The following is an 18,533-nucleotide window of genomic DNA, read 5'->3' on the forward strand; positions in this document are numbered from 1 at the left end:
CTGTTTGAACATGCAACAAAACACAGTCCTGAGAAGATGTTATATGAAACAAAAATTACCTGTGGTGGAAATGAGTTGTTGGTTATTCAACAAAAAAGGGGGGTTTGTGTTTTTTTTCTATGATTTTAGAGGTGTGGACAAAAGGTCAGGAGAAAAAAAACATGAATTTGAGAAAAGTTAAAACAATTAAACCACATTTCTGGTAAGAAACTATTTCCTTATTATCCTTTGTATCTGTTTTGGGAATACTTCCTGTCTTCTAGAGCCACTGCACTTACAACAATACATTTATAATTTGTAATTACATGTTTTTCTTTCTGAAGTCTGACAGCTAAATGACCATTGGGTCTTCTTGGTGTTAAATAAATACTTTTAATTGCTGCTTTTAATTGCTTTTAACTGCAATAGGCATCAATACAAAAGCAGCTTTGACCAAATTAGATAGTGAGATCTGGATGTCTCTCGGCTGAGGGATAGGATCCTTCCTGCTGAAGCTCCTCGGGGGCGCTGCTCAGGCCGGGGGATTAAAGGCCCTTTGTGTTTTTAATGAGGTGACGGGTTTGCAGTTTTTGTTCAAGTCTGAGAGCAGTGTGATCGGGACGGGACAGGAGGATTTAGCCGCTTTTGAACGGCTGTGTCCTCATTTCACAGAGTCAGTGATCTGTGACGATGTGCTGATCCAACAAAGATCTCTGCTGCACAGCCCTACTGCAGTCAAACACACTTGACAATATTTCCAAATTATTTATTAAAAGGGACATTTACAAGTTGCAATTTAGTGATTGATATTTAGAAACATATTTATAAAACACAAATTGTCTCGCACCTTTAACAATTCACCTCAGAGTAATATGCCCCATAATAACAGGAAAATCAAAAGACTGTAAACTTCTACAGAAGCAGTTTGAAAGTGAGACAAGGTCCAAATGTGAAAGTTATTGGATTCTCTGGTGAAAGAGGAGAAAACATAATAGATTTGCAGAACATTTTTTTCGAGTTGAGAAGGTCGGAGACAGAGTTTACATTTTTGGTGCAATTCACAGATCTTAAATTAGTTATACCGTTAGGAATGAGGCACGACATTACTGTCAGTTACAGTGCAAACGCTCACTCACTAACTTCACTCCACTCAATCGCTCAAACATAAAAACACACACACACACACACACACTAGCTGGGTGCAAAGTCAGGTAGTTAAATCCACAATTGAAATTAAAAAGACTGCTCCACGGATCATTCGACATTGAAATAATGTTTTTTCAGTATGGACAAAAACATATTGACTTCTAAATATATATTTTTTTACCCAGTGTATACATTTTTTTTTACTTCATTCAATGTAAAAGATGCCACTTCTAAGACCGATCTTTAAAACAAACATGGTTTAAAATCTAAAAACATTTAAGTTATGGCTTATTACAAACCCAACATATCACTTATACACCTTTACAGGAACACAGTGTGTGAATTCATGGACGAAGACAAAACATGACAGAAGAAGACACACATTAAAATGTTCTCTGTGGAGGACGAGAGGTTAAAATAGATTTTGAAGGTTAGTTCGGATTCTTTGATTTGTTGTCGAGGCAGATCTATTTTAATCGCATTAGGCTGGAGAAGTCTGTAATAGAAGAAGGTTGAGAGGAGCTAACTCAGCAGCGTGCACGGCACACTGCCACAACATATATTGAATGCAGGATTCTTCACCCAGTGGCTGTGCTCCCTGGGTCAGTTGAGTCTTAAAGCTGAGTGTACCGCGAAGAGTGAACCACACACAGAAGCAGGTCTGAGGTGCCACTAGTGAGCGGGCTGGGCTGCACCTTCACTCTGATCCTGCTCTGTCCTCTTCATCGCCTCGATCACTGCCATCTCCTTGGCCTCCTTCTTCTGGTTCCTGGCTTCAAACTGCAGCCTGACGACACAAGAAAAAGATCCAAAAGACTCATAATCATCTCTACAACAATAAATCGGACGCAGATAAAGGGGATGAGGAGATGCCAGTTAAGTTCATGAGGAGTCACTGACCTGTTTGCAATTATTCTCTGGACGATGTCATCGGTGGTGAGATTGTTCGCGCTGTCGACTGCCTTGAAGACCCCCCTCTTCTTAGGCTCCTATGGGCACAACACACATAGTGATATAACAAAAAAAAAGCCATGCTCCAGATATTCCCAAACATATCCTGAGTAATGAGGCCTAAACTTTAACTTAATAAAAACCTGAATGAAGAAATAACACACCTCATTCTAACCAATTAGGTAGATTCCGCTCATTTTTCAAAATTGATATTCATTCTCGGTTAAGGTTAAGAGTGCTCATAACAGTATCCGAAAACGCTCTTCATGGGGCTGTTTTGAGGACACATGCCTGGTAAGATAGCAGGGTTTCCCACACATAGACTTTACTTGGGCCAGGTATATTAACGGCCGCCAAAGTATAATTCGCGAGCCATTTAGGTTTAATCTTTTTTAATCCCTCCGCGACCATGACGGCATCTGCGATCCCTCGCTCTACCCCAGGGTCTGCTTTATGCGCTCCGCACAGTAACCCTGCTGCGAGGCACCGGCGAACGGTTCATGAGCGTGCTCACTAGCGCACCTCCCCCCCCCCGGTTCATAAGTACCCCTCAAAAGATCCGGTTTATTTCATTTTAAGGATGCGCACCAAGCAACATCTCCAGGTGCTCCTTTGAGAACCAGGGCAAAAAAGTTATGTGCACCCCTGCTTATATGAGCAAAACATGCCTCAGTGTGAATCAGACTGTAAGCCAGGACATGTTTTGAGCTTGAAATATTCTTAACGATATACAAATATCAAATATAAATGCAGTACAGTGGCAGGGGGTGCTGCACTTGGATCAGAGACAACAGGAGCCCGTACTCACGGCGTAGGGGTCTGACGTGTCCTTGTCAGGAAACACCTCCGTCTTGCCATGACACACCAGGTCCACCTGCACAGGTACACAAACACACCTGGTTGAACCCCATATCATGTGCAGAGGAAGGAAACTGGAGAGAGAGGAAACTTTACACATGAACTGGTGAATCCTTTTGATTTATAGTCACACATTTTCACAAGTAGACTCTTGTGAGGGGCACTTTAGGTACGAACAGTGTACAAGTAGTGTGTCAACGACAGAATGAGCAAATCAGTTACTGCAGGGGGGCCGCCAAATTATTGTTTGATAATATTTTGACAAATATTGTTTTTATGGAAAATGTGAGAACCCTGACCTAGAGGGTATCTGACAGTTCTTAATGCGTTCAAGATGATGGGTTTTCTTCTCATATTCAATATGTCCACAAGAGGGTGCCACACAGTTAAGTACTGGGCTTTTTCTAATATAAAATCAACACAAATTGTTTTTAAAAGCATAAAGCAAAATAGTGATCTATTTTTATGCACCACACTGTCCAAGACTTTTGAAAATCTTTAACCTGTTTAAAAAAAAAAAAAAAAGTAAGCTTTATGAGTTGTAACTATTTTTTTGATCTCAGTTAGTTTTGAAATTTGAAACGTTTGTGTAAAATATTCAATCTACTGGCTAAGACTCTCTTGATTTATTAAATAAAAAGGTGCTATCCTGGTTAAAAAAGAGCATCAAATAAATAATCTGGGGAAAAAAAAAAATCTTTAAAGGGCATTTTACCCTAAAGTGATCCAGCAGATCTTTGCCCACTGCATAGGGAGCACCAATCACCACCTCCGAGACGTACTGTAGAGAGGAAAGAGACAGATTCAAAACAACAAAGTCACGTTTTCTTTCATTCCACTGCCTAACACCAGTCAGGGCATTTCAGCCTAAAAGTTAAACAGACCAGCGTGTTGTGGATGCGACACAGCTCAAGGGGCAAAGGTGCTTTTACAGTTCACTGCTTCAATTGGGACTGCGTCATCTGGCACTGAGTAGAACTGATGGCAGAGCACGGCAATGTGTCGGTGTTAGGATTGCATTACGTATTTGTTCTGTGCACTGTTCTCTGTTCTCATAAGTTGGTTTAAATTGAACACAAACACACAGAGTGCAGCTGGGAGCACAGAGACGCTTTGTTCCAGGCTGATAGCTGACCAGCAGGAATGGAGGGAGCAGAGCCAAGTCCGCCCTGCTGCATTGTGGGTATTCAGGCTGGAAATACTTCCCGCTGTGATGGACATTAACAGGGCGTTGCATATGTGTGTGTGTTTTTGAACTCACCCGACAGGCCAGGACACTCAGCGTCCTCTCATGGATGTTCATGATTGGATAGTTCTTCCCCTTGTACCGATTCACCTCCTGAAGAGAGGGAAGACAATCTTTCATTAGTTTGATCCGAATGTTTGTAAACTACTGTCCCAGCATGGTGGGATTTATTTTGTGAACGCTTCCCTGAGATATGTGTGTGTACCTGGTCAAAGTGCAGACCCACGATGACGTAGGGCCTCTCTGCCTGCTTATAGACCATCTCTAAGAAGTCAACATGACCAATGTCTGCAAGGAAAGTGTGGTAAAGGAAACAACAACATGCACCATAGATACCATTTCTTCCATTATTGACATTTCTGCAGAATAAGGATACGGAACAGGTCGAATGCCCCGGCCACGTAGATGATGGTGTCTTCGGGCTGAGGCTCCTTTCCTGAGGCAAACTGGATGATCTTCTGGGATGTCTGGAGGAACTGAGACACTCCTGTCCAGGGACTGTGGCCTTTAGGACCCTAAAACAAAAGAGAAGTGTTTCACTGGGGGAATAAACAAACTCTAGGTAGTTTTTAGAAAAACTGCTGACAGATATCCAGTGTACAAAATATGTGTTTACATGATGAGGTTTGACTCAAATCAACCCATGCTACTCACTTTCCCAAAGTTGTCCGTGTGCTGCTGGTAATCTGGGTTATCCTGCAGAAAACATTAAAGAGAAAGAGATGTGACACCAAAACAAACAAACAAACAAACAAACAAGCCATTGCTCATACACAAAAATGTTAATAAGTAATGAGCATATCTTCAAACACACACTTAAGAAGGTTTATAGTTGTGTGTTAAGGGTGTTATAGAGCAGTGGTTCTCAACTGGTCAGGCCTCGGGACCCACTTTTTCCTTTGTCAATAGATCGCAACCTGACATTTTGAACCACTCTATTCAACAAAAGATCGTGCTGTAATATATACGCTTTTCAGCATACAATATTAATAAAAGTGAAGTACAGTGCATATATCTCTTATATCCCTTCAAAGAACTAAAGTATGCTTTAAAAAGGTTTAATGAGATGATGGAACCAACGCTGAACTAACATAAAAAGGCACACATGCTGAAAACCCAAACTCAGAAGGGGGTTCTGGTGTTTCTCCCCCAGGAGATTTTTAGCATATAAACCACGCATTCTGGTACACTCTGAGAAGAAAATAAATAAATCTATTGCTACCCGACATATTAATAATATTTGATGCCATTGTTTGTGTTTCACTTTTTCTGACAGCTTGCTGCTCCTCACAGAGAGAAGAGCAAAGAAGAGATAGTCTGTGTGACTTACTTTAAATTGTGGGTAAGGGTAGATAGCTCCCATTGTTCTGTGACCTGTCAATCATCAAACCGGGGGTCATATTTCAGTATGTGTTCATTTTTATCTGAAGTTGTACCCATGGATGTATAAAGAATAGTTCTACCGCAAAGTTATTCTCCGTGGGGACTTCCGGCAACAATCTTGACTCTGAAAAACATCAGCAAAGATGTTTTATTGACTAGATGATCACTACGTGACAGAAGTTTTCAAAACCGTTTATTGTCTCCGGTACTTCCAGTCCAATGCCTACTGCATGCACAACGTTAGAAAATCGGGCCTTCAAAATAAAAGTTTGACTTTTTTACATTTAAAAAAAAAAAATCTTCACTCACACATCTGCGACCCACTCGAAACGGGTGCGCGACCCACCAGTTGAGAACCACTGTTTAGAGTAGCTACGCAGCTTACACTCACAGCCACCATAGTTCACCTTTATAAATGTAACCATGCGCCAAAATAAACACAGGCATAAATCGCAGTCACACTATATTTAAAAGTAAAACAAAGAATGTAAACACAACAACTGGTTATGAACATGAACTGATAACCTTGATGTTAGGTTCAAATGCAGCTTTACTCACCATGTTGCTGTGATGGGTTTTGGTCATGAGAAGCATCCGCCCCACCAGGTCTGTGGTGGAGACCCCCTGTGTGCGTCTACATTCCCGGTAGCGGCCTAAGCGCTTCACCTCTGCATACGTGTCCTTACCGTCTACCGTCAGCGTTATATCATCTGTAACACATAATCATTGATATTAGTCATCACATGTAGAAGCTTTATCACATCTCTGAGTGGGACGGCTCACCTCCGTGCACACAGGAGTCACAGTTGTACTTGTCGAGGGTCTCCAGCGTGGTGACGTAGGGCGCTCCTTCTACGATCTCATCCACCCACTTGATGGCCCGTACCATCTTGTAGCGTTCTTCCTGAGTGAAGACCGGAGGACCCTTGTGCTTTGAAATCTCAGCTGTGAGAGGGCATGGGGGGAAATACAGTTTTAATAAATTAAATTCATATGTACTGTATTGACTCTCAATTAGGACTGCACATATGGACAAAAATAACTAACTGCAAATACGTTCACTGTCTTGCGTTGATGATTCAATATATTAGAAGGATTGACCATTTTCTGCTATTGTCTTTACTAGAGAGGATCTGTGCCGAACATAAATGCTTTGTTAGGTCTGCAGAAGATGGATGACTCTGCAGCTCCACAATATTTCATCCAAAATGGTGTTTAACACTTAATAAGCCTTTAGCAAATAGGCTGCTTCCTGCAATTTGAATTTTGCAACTTTGATAACATTCTAGTCAAATGAGCAGCCCTACTCTGTAGTCCTAATCGCTAAGTGCTGCATTCAGCACACTCAACTACAATGTATAACAGATCTGCTGCTGTGCCGAGAAGCATCCAGACTCTTCATATAATCAGGGACAGGTCAGCTTACAGTCCCCAGAGGAACCAACTAAACAAGGAGCTGCAGCGTTCACTGTTTATGCACCACATATCTGGAACAGATCTACTACAACTCAGTTATTTTAAACAAAGGCTAAAACAGTTTGCCACAGCGTTTTTGAAAAGCTGCAATGTAACTTTGATGAATTAGATTTGAGTTTAGTTGTATCTGAATTTTATTTAGCCTTACTCCTCCAAATCCTATTTTGTCCTTTTATATACCGCTAATAGTGATTTGAAGTAGTGTGGCCTTTCAAAACGTGTGGTACAACTGTTACACTCAGTCCAATCTGACATGAAATGGTCTTATTAATGAGTAATAAGCCAATTTCCCCCCAAAAATATTATATTATCAATTAAATGTATGTCATTTATTGTTAGTAAAAATATGTGTCATTTCATGTAATTAAATTTGCTTTTAGATTAACAAAGCAGTGATCGTTGCAAATAAAGAAAATAACTTGCATCATCATACTGACAAATGAGCATCAGAGCTCTCGAAATGTTTCACCAAAGAAAGAGCTACAGCAACTTTTTACCGGCCTCTACAAGCAACTAGATGCTAGGAGACAAACCCCATCTAGTGCATTCTTGAAGGTCCAGTTGTGTGTGTATTTCGGGCCTATGTGTGTAATTATAAAATAACACAATAGTGAAAGACTGAATTTATCCTCAGGTTGATCTTAATTCATATGTTCCTTATATTTTTTTGCTTATTTTCCATTTACCTGCTGTTGTTATTCTTGCTGGCTTTGACTTGTTGTCTAATGTGTATCTGAAGTGCACATCTTGATTTATACCAATTGAGTTCCTGCAATGTAATCAGATCATTAAGAATGCAGCCATATGAACATCTGTAGCTGGCATCAGTCTATATTACACAAGGGACCATATACATGTAAACATTAACAATCGACTAACTATTCAGTCTCTTAAAAGTAATAACAAGTCTAAAGTCTCAGATGTTTCTACGATTCTTACCCAGATTGTCTTTGCAGCTGACAGAGTTGTGTTGTTTTTATTTGATTAGAAATAACATTATTGTATAGTACCATACAAGTCAGTCAGTAATAACAGTTTATCACAGAAAGGATTATACAGATCATCCTTTTTAAGGTTTATTTTTGGATTTAGTGTCTCTACTGTGACATGTCTCCATGCTTTAATGTTCAAAAAGCGCTTTATTGTTCTCTTACTCCCTGTGCTGCAGCACCTCTTTTCACCTTCTGTCTGAATCCAGAGCCAAGTCTGCTCTGATTGGATAGCTGGCTTGCTCTGTTGTGATTGGTCAAAAAGCTTAGAGATATCTTTTACAGTGTGTTGGAGTGCTAGCCAATAGAAACTCAAGTGGTACATTGTGATATCATTATGTTACAGACGTAAACAAAGGAGGCATTTCAGAAAGGGGGGACGGGTGTGTGTGGGAGAGTGTAACGACGAGACGCCGTTACTAGAGCTCTCGTGAACATGTTTATATAATTTATTGATGTAGTATTTATTTAATGGTATAAGTGTTCACCCCCATCTTGTCTGTTGCTTCCGGTCGTCTCTGTGTTCCCTCCTACTGATTACCCAATTGTGTTCACCTGGTGCCCTGTGTTGTCTTCTCCCCCCTCACCTGTGTCTTGTTAGTGTGTGTATTTAGGTGCTGTTTCTTGGAACCTGGTAGTGGTAGTGTGTGTGAGATCCTGGTGGCTGCAGGCTGGGCTCGCGTGAACAGCAGCAGGATTGAGGCTGTGTGAACTTTGTGCACATTGTTTTTAATAAATGCCCACGTCGGGTTATATTTTTGGACGTTCTGCCTCTGCCTCCTTGCTTGCTTGGTCGGGCCGCTTAACGGTCTGTCTCACAGAGAGAAACTCCCTCTGGAGGGAACTTTGGGGTTTTAGCCTTTGCAGACAATTTACATGGACAAGAACCCATATAACACTACAGGGAAGGGAAAACCCCCAAAAGCACAAAAGGGCCCCCTTAACAGAGATCCATGTCAGAATGTGTGCATGTTTGTACCATCTGTGTGCACTCCGACTATGAGGTAGTCTCCCATGGCTTTGGCCTGCCGCAGCTGGTTGGAGTGACCGTAGTGAACCATGTCATAACTGTGGAGACAGACAGAAGAGAACACAATGTCACAGATAACAACACACGCTGTCTGCGCTCAAAGAGCAGAGGGACAAACTGAATCCAAACTAACAGATAAACACCTACAACAATAAGGGACGTGGCCTTAACCATGAACAGCCCCCAGCTACAGCTTTCTCCAGCACCATTGTCTTTTACATTGGCACGACGGCTTTGACTGGCCTACTCTTCTGGCTCTGTCTTTTAACTTGATCTTATCTGTATTTGAATCTAGATTCACGGTGGACTTGCACAGTAGAGGAAAGTGTGCGTGTGGCCTTTGCTCTGAAAACATTCTCTATTTTATCTGTGAGAAAGCCAATGATTGGAGACGCTTCGTACAGTGTGCCAATAAGAGTCATATTCCTAGATGATTAGGATGTTGCTCAGCTCTTTTAATGTTTCTTTAGGTTTAGATGAACATGTGGTTCAGTGGAGCACCCTGCAGCTTGACATTCCTACATTTTCAAAACACTTATTTCACAATACTGCCAAGTTCAATAACAAACTCCTGTGGGTATACCTCTCCTCTATGATGTTATTAGCACAAGCTGTTAGTCTGAACACACTTAAGGATAATCCCCTTACTTCCCACACCTCACCTAGTCAGGATCTTAGACACTATCTCCTCGCTGTAGATAGACTTTAGAGGCATGTATATGCATAACACGGCTTGCTGTTTTCAACATCTGTGAGTGACAGCTTTAGTGAGAGACAAAGTGAATAAATAAAGGTGAAGCCTACTTTTCCAGGTGTACTCTGTGATTAATGGGCCGAATATGTTTTATAGCTGCCAAAAAAAAGTAATCTGTCAAATGTAACTAGAGTGAGTCAGACCAACAACCATGTCCACATACTGCATATTTGTAACATGGTAATTAGTTATCAAAACAATAACCTACAATGTATTCTTGACCCACCTTTCTGTCAATATTGTATAGTGAAAACAGTTGTTATTATGTTATTAGACTGATCCTCTTGGATCAGTTAAAGTATTTTTATAATTAATATTTAGCAGCTGCTCTTTTTGACAGTATGTCTCTGTGGTTGTCCTGAAACCAATAACTATTACGGTCTGCAGAGTTTTTATATATTTTTTTGACAATTAAATTAAACTGCTGGAAAATGAATTGCCTAAACACAAGCCCTTTGAATCCCCCAGGAAGAGGGAATCCCTATCTACCACAACAACATGACACTTTAGCGTCACACTGGACAACATGTTCACTATGCTAGTTATTTATAACCTCCACATGAGATAGGCCGTGTTATAGGCCACTTCTTTGAGCAGGGAGTGAGTCCAGGAGAGGATTTATGTGTTGCGCATTTGGATTCCGTTGTCTCCTTGGCTGCAGTTTCATCACGTGAGGATCATGGTTGGTGAGCGAGAGTTTAAAATAACAATACATCATTTACTCACTGCAGGGCTCTAAGGTCCACAAGTCTATTACACCTATATTAAATAACAGCTAGGTGTATTCATAAGTGGACTCCTGCACTGTGTTTCTTTCATGGTCTGTTTACTTTAGGTGCAGAAGCTCTCCTCTTTATTTTAGAAGTGCGTGCACACTCCTGACTTAAGCAATGACAATAACCAGATATTGATTTCTGACTCATTATTTGAGTGTGACAACCAACCTACTCACGGAAAACAAAATAAATGCCCTTGAGTCATCTCCATTCTGCACCTATTTGTAGGTTATTACCCAGCATCAAAAGGCATCAAACATTCATCCCTGCCAAGACTCTTTTTTAGGCAACCTTGGAGGTGTAAACAGCAGGATTTCATGCAGAATATGAGACGAGAGGGTATGACTGCTTTATATACATTTTTCTCTGGGTCAGCTGTAAGTCATTGTGGTGGGTTTAAGACTAGTATGCAACATAACACGCCATAGGTTTTTAACATTAGGTCATTTCTAACCTTTAAATAACCTTTAGTGTCCATTTCGTCTGGGTTTAGTTTCACACATTTCAGAATGTGTTTATAAGCTCAGCCTTACTATGAGGCAGTGGACCGAGAGGACCTCGCCCATAACGGTGCCATAGGAACTGCTAACCGATGCTAACAGCTGGTGTATTAACATGTAGCAAAACATGTGATGCCTGATGTATTAGTTTTAGGTTGTGCTGCTATTAAAAGATACAAAGTATACGTTTTAATAAAAAAATACAATTGTAAGATAAAGTCACATTTGACTTGATTAGCTAGATATGTATGAATGATGAACAAGGTAAACTTCCTGTTGCTACGTAACGATCTGCTAATGTATGTATCGTTAGCTAGCTAGCATTAGCCTGCCAACCCACCACTGTGTTGCAAAATAACTGCGTATAGCACTTCAAACTGCGGGAGAGAGTTAAATAAAGCAGCACCGACATGATGTCAGCGGCGGGCACCGGGACTCACCAGCCGTCACACCATAACCGGACGACGCGCTTCCTTTTCTCCGGGCTGCACGCAGAGCCACCCGGTGTACCGCAAACTGAGTCCTCCTCCCGCTGCTCCTCCGCGGCGTGGTGCCCGTTCTTCATCATTTTGATAACTTCAAATAACGTAGTGGTATTACGAATACAAAAAAAAGAAAGATTAAGTTTCAAAGTAGTTCACTCCGGTTACTCTGAAGGATTCTTTCAGAGGACGGTGTTCTTCTTCTGCGGAGCACACATTGACACCGACCAACGCCTCCAAAACGACATCATCGGTACGTCACATCGGACGGAGCCACTCGAGCTGAGGTGCTGATTGCATAATCCCTCCTATCACGTGATCAGCTACAACCTATAAACAAAGTGCTACCAGCAGAGGAATGTGACTAAGTACTCAGCCACTGTACTTTTCCACAAGTGTTGCTTTCATTTGCTCCGAAAGGAAAAAATGTTATGGTTATCTTTTAAAATCCACATCCTACAAACAAAACACACAATTGTTTTAAGACATGTTGACCTGTTAATAATATATTTTTTAAAAAGGACTATAGTGCATTTGGCTGATAATACTCAAAAAAGTGTTGGTTAAATCATTTCTGTTGAGAGCTGGGGAATCTTGAACACATAATTTAATTGTTGATAGAGTATTATAAAGAGAGGGGGTCCTGCTTCTTCAACTGTTTCATACTTCTTCCACCACTTACACATTACAGTCAGTCACCCTTAACACAAAGGCATAATATTTTAATTTGACAGTGTATTATGATGAACAGATTTAGATAAGAGTTAGGTTACTGTTTTTCATTTAAGGGATAAACAGAAAATGTTTTATTAAATAAGTTAAACAAAAGTTAATACAAAAAACAAACAGGCAAAATCATCAACTTGCACAAATAAGATAATAAAGGTCAAGGTTAAGCTACAGTACTGCCAATTCAGATCTAAAGACCAAGTGTAGATATCAATTAATTAATCATTATCAATTGTGTTAAGGCCAGTCTTTAATAACCTCTGACACTAAACTGTACAGGATGACATAATTACTACTGGATCTCCCTGAGACAAATTAAAAGATAATGATAAATATTTGGATCTGTACAATGACTCAAGTTAACAAAAACTTGACATGATACAAACTAACAGGTAATCAAAAGGTATACATTTAACAAAAAGCTAACATTTTTGTTAAAGTGTCTGCATAAAAATGTAAACATAGGCAATTTCTACATCTTCCACCGGGTGCAGTAGTAGCTGCAAACCTGAGGATGAATGACAACAGAATGAGAGGTGACTGTTAGAACAGGAAATAGTTTAAGTTAACAAAAATACCTTTAAAACAATAGAAAACAAACTCATTACAAAAAGTAAATTCAACAATGCACACTTTAAACATCTGAAAAATACTAGAAAAAACATATTTTACTCAAGTGATACATGTAGAAAACCTTATAAATCTCTTCTCAGTAAAAGCTGTTGCAGCACCGCAATCAATAATTGGCCATTTGAACGCTACTGATGTTGTATTGGCATTTCCCACTTATAAACCCTGAAAGGTACCTTTATGATTTACGTCTAGCTTGTGCTCAAACCAAACAACTTGGTAAACACATATTACAGTAAGGTTGATGAATGATACTGCACAAAAAACATGTTAAGAGGATAATTCGCCACCAGTTTAGGGAAATAATCGAATTGCGACAGATATTGCGATTGGATTTGCGATATTTGTTTTTAAGCGACCAAACGGAAGTTTATTGTAAAATGCGGTCATATCTCCGGCTAGGAAGGTCGTATCAACGTGCTCCCGTCTCTAGCACCCCCCGCAGCCGAGTGAAAGAACTAAGCTTACATGAAACCTCCGTTGGGTTGCTATAAAGTCCATCTTCAGTTTAAGATTTACCCTGTAATAGATCTAAAACATGTGATGGAGCATTACTAACCTGACTCAGATGGTTTGTTTTACCAAACCATCTAGGAAAGCTCAATTGGAAGCCATTTGGAAAAGTATTACAAAAATACTTGGCAGGTGATTGGATCAATCACCTACTATCATGGGCCACTTCTGATTGGTTAACAATGACTGGTACATGTGGACCACAGCACTTCTGATTGGTGTGGATGACTGACACACGAAGAACCACATTTGTATGTTTTTTTTAAATTTAAAAAAATCGCGGGCTTTGCAATTTCATAATCGCATCATTTAAAATCTCGATTTCGATTTAAAATCGATTAATCGTTCAGCCCTACAGCAGTTGGCTTCAAAGGATGTAAAAACATTATGTCATTAAAGTTTTTGTGACATACTCGTAAACATAACAATTCCTAATGCTGCCGTAGTGGTTTCAAAACTCTCTTTGGACATTTTGATATATTTTCATTAAAATCTCACAACTGTCACACTTGTTGCATTGCACTCCAAATGGCCAAAATACCAAATCTACATTATCTTGCATAAACTCAAGCTACTTTTACTCAGTATTTGGTATAAAATAATAAATGTATGGTGCAAAGTGCCATTTTCGAATGACAAATACTCAATCTTCAGTTTCCCTTGACACACACACACCACCTGTGACAAGAAACCAACTCAGGACCAAATAGCACCCTAGACCAACTTCTCCTCAGTATGGGTAAGAAACGTAATCCCTCTTTGGGATTGATCACTTGGCATACTTCACTACATCGTAGTCCGCTTGATCATGCAGCTTTTTTCTTCTTTTTCTTCCTTCCCTTGCCATAGCCTCGACCGAACCAGCCGCCCTGCACAGCTGTGGCTTCTTCTGCCTGCTCTCCAGAGTCAGGTACGCAGTCCTCCTGCACATCAAGACGAGCGATGACCTCACGAGTATGGCTGTCCACCTCATCCTGCCGCAGAGGTACAGCTAGACTGAAGACGGGGTCCTTCGCCCTGATGAGACAACATGAGAAAAAACAAGTTTGGGTTAAAAAGTTGGACTTATCTTTCTATTTCTGTGTATATAGTGGAAATATTCAAAAATGTAAGTATGGTAAAGCCTGAATAATGCATTTCAAATTAGTCAAACCCTTTGAAGATCCTTACCTGTCGTACCCTGGCACCTGGATGTTCAGTTCCTCCATCAGGAGCCTCATGACATCATCACACTTGCCATTAATTTTCAGTGCAGCCAGATCATCTTTTGGTGTCCACTGGGTCAAAAAGCAGAGCCACATAATCAGTATCAGAGAAGCCAGATGTTAATTTACATCCTTATGACCTGAAATGTAAAAACGAAATTGTACCTGGAGGTTGACAATGTATAGTTTTGGCCTTTTGCTTGCTGGTTTGTTCATGCACCACAAACAAGCGTATTTCTTCAGCACCTTGAAGAGTAAGAAACAGGGTGCCACAGAATGAAGGACGACTAAGAAATAGCAACGAAACAACTTTTTCAGATCACCAAATGCAAACTTGTTTATTGAACCTTACCTTCAGACTGGTGCCTAAGCAGAGGATAACATTGGCCGTCTCTGCAGCCTCTGCCGCTCCCTTCCAGTTGAGAGGCTGCTCCAGGGTTCCTCGCTCCCCAAAATGCACTATGGTGTCCCTGAGTTCACTTCCACAGTGGCTGCACCTGCGGCCTGTCATGTGGTGGTGCAGCGATGTTCGCTCCGTCACGTCAAATAAACGCACGTACTCCTTGACCGGGCTACAGGATGTACACACCTAGGTCCAACAGAGGATCAGAAATGGATTAATAATAATAATAATAATAATAATAATTCATTACATTTGTATTAAAGCGCTTTTCAAGGCACTCAAAGCGCTTTACAATTACACATATTAGACATGTAACAGTTATTAATGTGAACAATAGAACAATACCCACAGGAGCAAATTAGGGTGAAGTGTCTTGCTCAAGGACACAACGGCCTGGCGCAGTGGCGGGTTTCAAACTGGTTTTCCTCAACGCCCCTTGATCTGATGATCAACACTCTAGCCCACTGCGCCAAAACCGCCCTATTAGACTTTATAAGGCTTGGTCTTTTTAAGTTTTGTTAGCTTTTGGAGGCAGCGCTGCAAATTCTGTTCAAAAAATATCTGGACCATGTCTTTTCAGGCAGCGTGAATGTTGCATTTAGAACTGATTAGAAAAAAAGAGGCTGTGTGTGTCAGTCAGACTAAAAAAAGGAATACTCATAATGAGTGGGTCTCACCTCAATAAACATGTTTCCATGAAGCTCAGACAGGCCATCTCTGGGTAGCCCGCTACGCAAGTGAAGCCCGTCACAGTTTTGAGAAACAACATGCTGTAACTAAAGAAAACGGTGTAAATACCAAGCATGCATAAAAAAATGATTTGTGAAATAAGTTGTTTATCTGAGTCTAACATACCAGCTTTTCCTTATGTAGCGTCCTAACGCACATGTGTGTGAGGGTCGGCTCAGCTTTACTCAGGTCAGACGAACTGTAAGAGAAACAAAAACAATAAATTAGTCCAATTCACCTCAAAAAAATATATACAGCTAACAGCATATAGTGTACACTGATATGCTACATATCTCACCTGATTGACCGTCCTTTCTGCAGCAGTGTCCACACTCCATTAGGCCCCCTGTAGTCTGGGATAGAAGCTGCCTGAAAGAAAATACATTGTCAGTGCCGGATAAGTTTCAAAAGGATAAAGTCAACTAAAAGATGCTGAGATTAGCATACCGTACTGATGCCGGCTCCAGTGTATACCACCAGGTGCTTTGCTTGCTTCACTGCTGCAGCGAGCTGTCTCACTTTACTCCTCAGCTCATCAGCCACATCAAACACCTGCACGTAGTTCAGTAAAACAAGATATTTTAGGATAACAACCACAAACATCTGTTAAATCAAGCATTCTTTCGCGCAGATACTTGGATAAAGTCGTGTGCCCTTTATTGTCTTTGCTCATACCAAACCCAAATACATATGGAATCAAAAATGACAGTATTTATTTGCAAGATGCAACTTCCCAATACTCCTATTAGTCCTAAAACAGGATTTATACGCATTGAAAAGGTGGGCCCTGTATATCATTTTCCTTAAATACCATGCATTCGAGGGAACCCTTTGTTATCCTTTATCCAGTTTATTATTGTGTAAATAAATGGGTTTGTTAATCATTTTGGTTTTGTGGGGAAAACCTGGGGACCCACAGTTTTCTTTTTTTATTAACTAGACCTGGGAAACCCATTTTGTCAAGGTAAACCAGTCTTGGTTCCTTCACTGATTATAAACCATTACCTACAGGTAACATATCACCTAGCCAGTTAGCTTGAAAGCAAACACTTGCTGGGCCTGGCAGTCTCACCTCCTCCTGCTTCCTCTTCAGCACATTTCTGCGGACTTGTCTCTTGCAGAGCTCCTCTACAGTTCCTCTGTGTAGCAGTAACACAGCAGCCTCCTCCTCGGACCGCTCACTCTCAGGTTTCTTCAGGACTTTTCCCACCTTCAGGCAACAGAAAGACAGAGAAACCTGGTCAAACTCAAACCAACTGCATGCAAAGAGATAATAAACGCTGCTTTAGCCATTTAGTTCGGTACAGCCTGCTGCAGGAAAAGGCTCTAAATGTTTCTTACCAGTCTGAAAATCTTCCTTTCGGTTTCTCTTTGAAGTATTTTTGCCTTTTGCAAAGCCTTCCTCTCGACCCGCGAGGGAACACCGGTGTCTGCCTCCTCTTCCATCCCGTTTTAAATCAGCTGAGCGGTGGCTATCTATTCAAAACACAGCACACAGCGACCACATACCAGATGGTCGGATGTTCTCCGTTTAGAGGGGGGCAAACTGCCAGCAGCGCCCTCTGCTGCCCGGGGGCTGTATTGGGGTCTGGTTGGGGTACACCCAAGCCTTTTACAGTTTATGGCCCAAGCACTATTTTTGAAAAGCAACAATTCCACATTTGGTCTAACTGTTTTTAAGTCTTAAAATATGGTACAGGGTATTATTTGGCCAGTAATCTTACAGAATACATAACATTTTGTAAATCAAATTAAACACCCCATTTAGTCCACAATCAGGATTTTTGTTGTTGGGGGCGGGGTGAGTCTTTCTTACACTACATAAAGTACGTGTGCATAATTTTGATATTTAACTTGTGGTGAGTTCGTAGATACTAAGTGCTTGATTGTGCTCCATTTCTGTGATATAGCAATGTTCTTATTTTATTTCATTTAATCGTTTATTTGAACCTGAGGAACTTGAGGACATTGATGAACACTTTAAACAAAAAATAATGCTTTCAAATGTAAATGAGCTGGATTTTAGCTTTGAGCTCATTTCCGTAGTCCCGTCACATACAACATTTATGAACATGACATTTATATATATGGCAACAATAAATACATGATATGCAGAAAGAGCATGAGCAGCATACAAGCATTTACCACACGGCAACAATGTAGCAGCTATGATATATAAAGTGCAAGAGGAGATACCCCTGTGTTAAAGTGTATTTACTTAGCGGTGATTACACGTCTGTTTGTGTCTCAACCATTCTTTAAATTGACCTTTAAAACTATTGAGAGTGGGACAATGCCGTATCTCAGTTGGGAGGCTATTGCACAATGAGCTGCCTTTTTAATGGAAAGTACATTTTGTCCAAAAGTGGTCCTTCTGCGGTGGACCGTCTCCTCTGGTTTCTGACCTAGTGCAACGTCCAGTGTGTTTTCTGTGGATGAGTCCATGTAAACATTTATAAATAAAAAAACATACTTTTAAAAGACTTTAAATGGTCAAAACTCAAGAAATTGTGTTTTTCAAGGATGGTACAGTGGTGGTATGAATTTGGCTTTCTGTCAAACACCTTGATAGCCCTCTTGTACAGCTGTTCTATGGGTTTCAGGTTTGTGGCACAAGCAAACGACCAGTTTGCAAAACAGTATTCAATGTGGGATAGAATCATACAGTGGAGGTATGACTTTGCAGCACTGACAGTTTATACTACAGTATATTTGGTATGTGGGGACATGTTATATATAAAAAAAACATTAGTA

The 18,533-nt window shown here is 40.6% G+C and overlaps 2 protein-coding genes across 3 annotated transcripts; both read right to left on the minus strand.

Annotated features, from left to right (window-relative positions):
* Window positions 1-729: 729 nt before the first annotated feature.
* On the minus strand, window positions 730-11,832 carry pcyt2 (phosphate cytidylyltransferase 2, ethanolamine). Its single transcript, XM_079671010.1, has 12 exons — window positions 11,529-11,832; window positions 9,008-9,096; window positions 6,347-6,508; window positions 6,122-6,273; window positions 4,835-4,876; window positions 4,557-4,695; window positions 4,386-4,468; window positions 4,196-4,273; window positions 3,650-3,715; window positions 2,885-2,950; window positions 2,026-2,114; window positions 730-1,912 (listed from the first exon to the last, which is right to left on the minus strand). Exons 1-12 carry the CDS (start codon window positions 11,654-11,656, stop codon window positions 1,798-1,800), a joined length of 1,209 nt encoding a protein of 402 aa, XP_079527136.1. The 5' UTR covers window positions 11,657-11,832; the 3' UTR covers window positions 730-1,797.
* A 328-nt stretch (window positions 11,833-12,160) lies between these two features.
* On the minus strand, window positions 12,161-17,981 carry sirt7 (sirtuin 7). Of its 2 annotated transcripts, XM_079670985.1 has the most exons (11): window positions 17,121-17,980; window positions 16,852-16,989; window positions 16,227-16,331; window positions 16,078-16,148; window positions 15,906-15,978; window positions 15,728-15,826; window positions 15,000-15,236; window positions 14,813-14,893; window positions 14,613-14,719; window positions 14,225-14,459; window positions 12,161-12,807 (listed from the first exon to the last, which is right to left on the minus strand). In XM_079670985.1, the coding sequence occupies exons 1-10, from the start codon at window positions 17,223-17,225 to the stop codon at window positions 14,249-14,251; spliced, it is 1,227 nt and encodes a 408-aa protein (XP_079527111.1). In that variant the 5' UTR covers window positions 17,226-17,980; the 3' UTR covers window positions 12,161-12,807; window positions 14,225-14,248. The 2 variants fall into 2 exon arrangements, with proteins under 2 accessions (XP_079527111.1, XP_079527110.1); XM_079670984.1 differs by having other exon boundaries at window positions 12,161-14,459; window positions 17,121-17,981.
* Between the last annotated feature and the right edge of the window lie 552 nt (window positions 17,982-18,533).

Source organism: Notothenia rossii, assembly GCF_949606895.1.
Source record: "Notothenia rossii genome assembly, chromosome: 1".
NCBI lineage: Eukaryota > Metazoa > Chordata > Actinopteri > Perciformes > Nototheniidae > Notothenia > Notothenia rossii.

Bases quoted from the DNA above. Each gene is read 5' to 3' on its own strand.
- pcyt2 (XM_079671010.1), bottom strand. From the start codon at position 11,656: ATGATGAAGAACGGGCACCACGCCGCGGAGGAGCAGCGGGAGGAGGAC. The intron at 4,877-6,121 runs GTGAGTAAAGCT...TGTTTTCTGCAG, and splicing joins AAACCCATCACAGCAACATG to GATAACCCAGATTACCAGCA. The intron at 4,274-4,385 runs GTACACACACAT...CCCTCTCTTCAG, and splicing joins TGGGTCTGCACTTTGACCAG to GAGGTGAATCGGTACAAGGG.
- sirt7 (XM_079670984.1), bottom strand. From the start codon at position 17,225: ATGGAAGAGGAGGCAGACACCGGTGTTCCCTCGCGGGTCGAGAGGAAG. The intron at 15,827-15,905 runs GTATGTTAGACT...CGTTTTCTTTAG, and splicing joins CGCTACATAAGGAAAAGCTG to TTACAGCATGTTGTTTCTCA. The intron at 14,720-14,812 runs GTACAATTTCGT...TTTTTGACCCAG, and splicing joins TATACATTGTCAACCTCCAG to TGGACACCAAAAGATGATCT.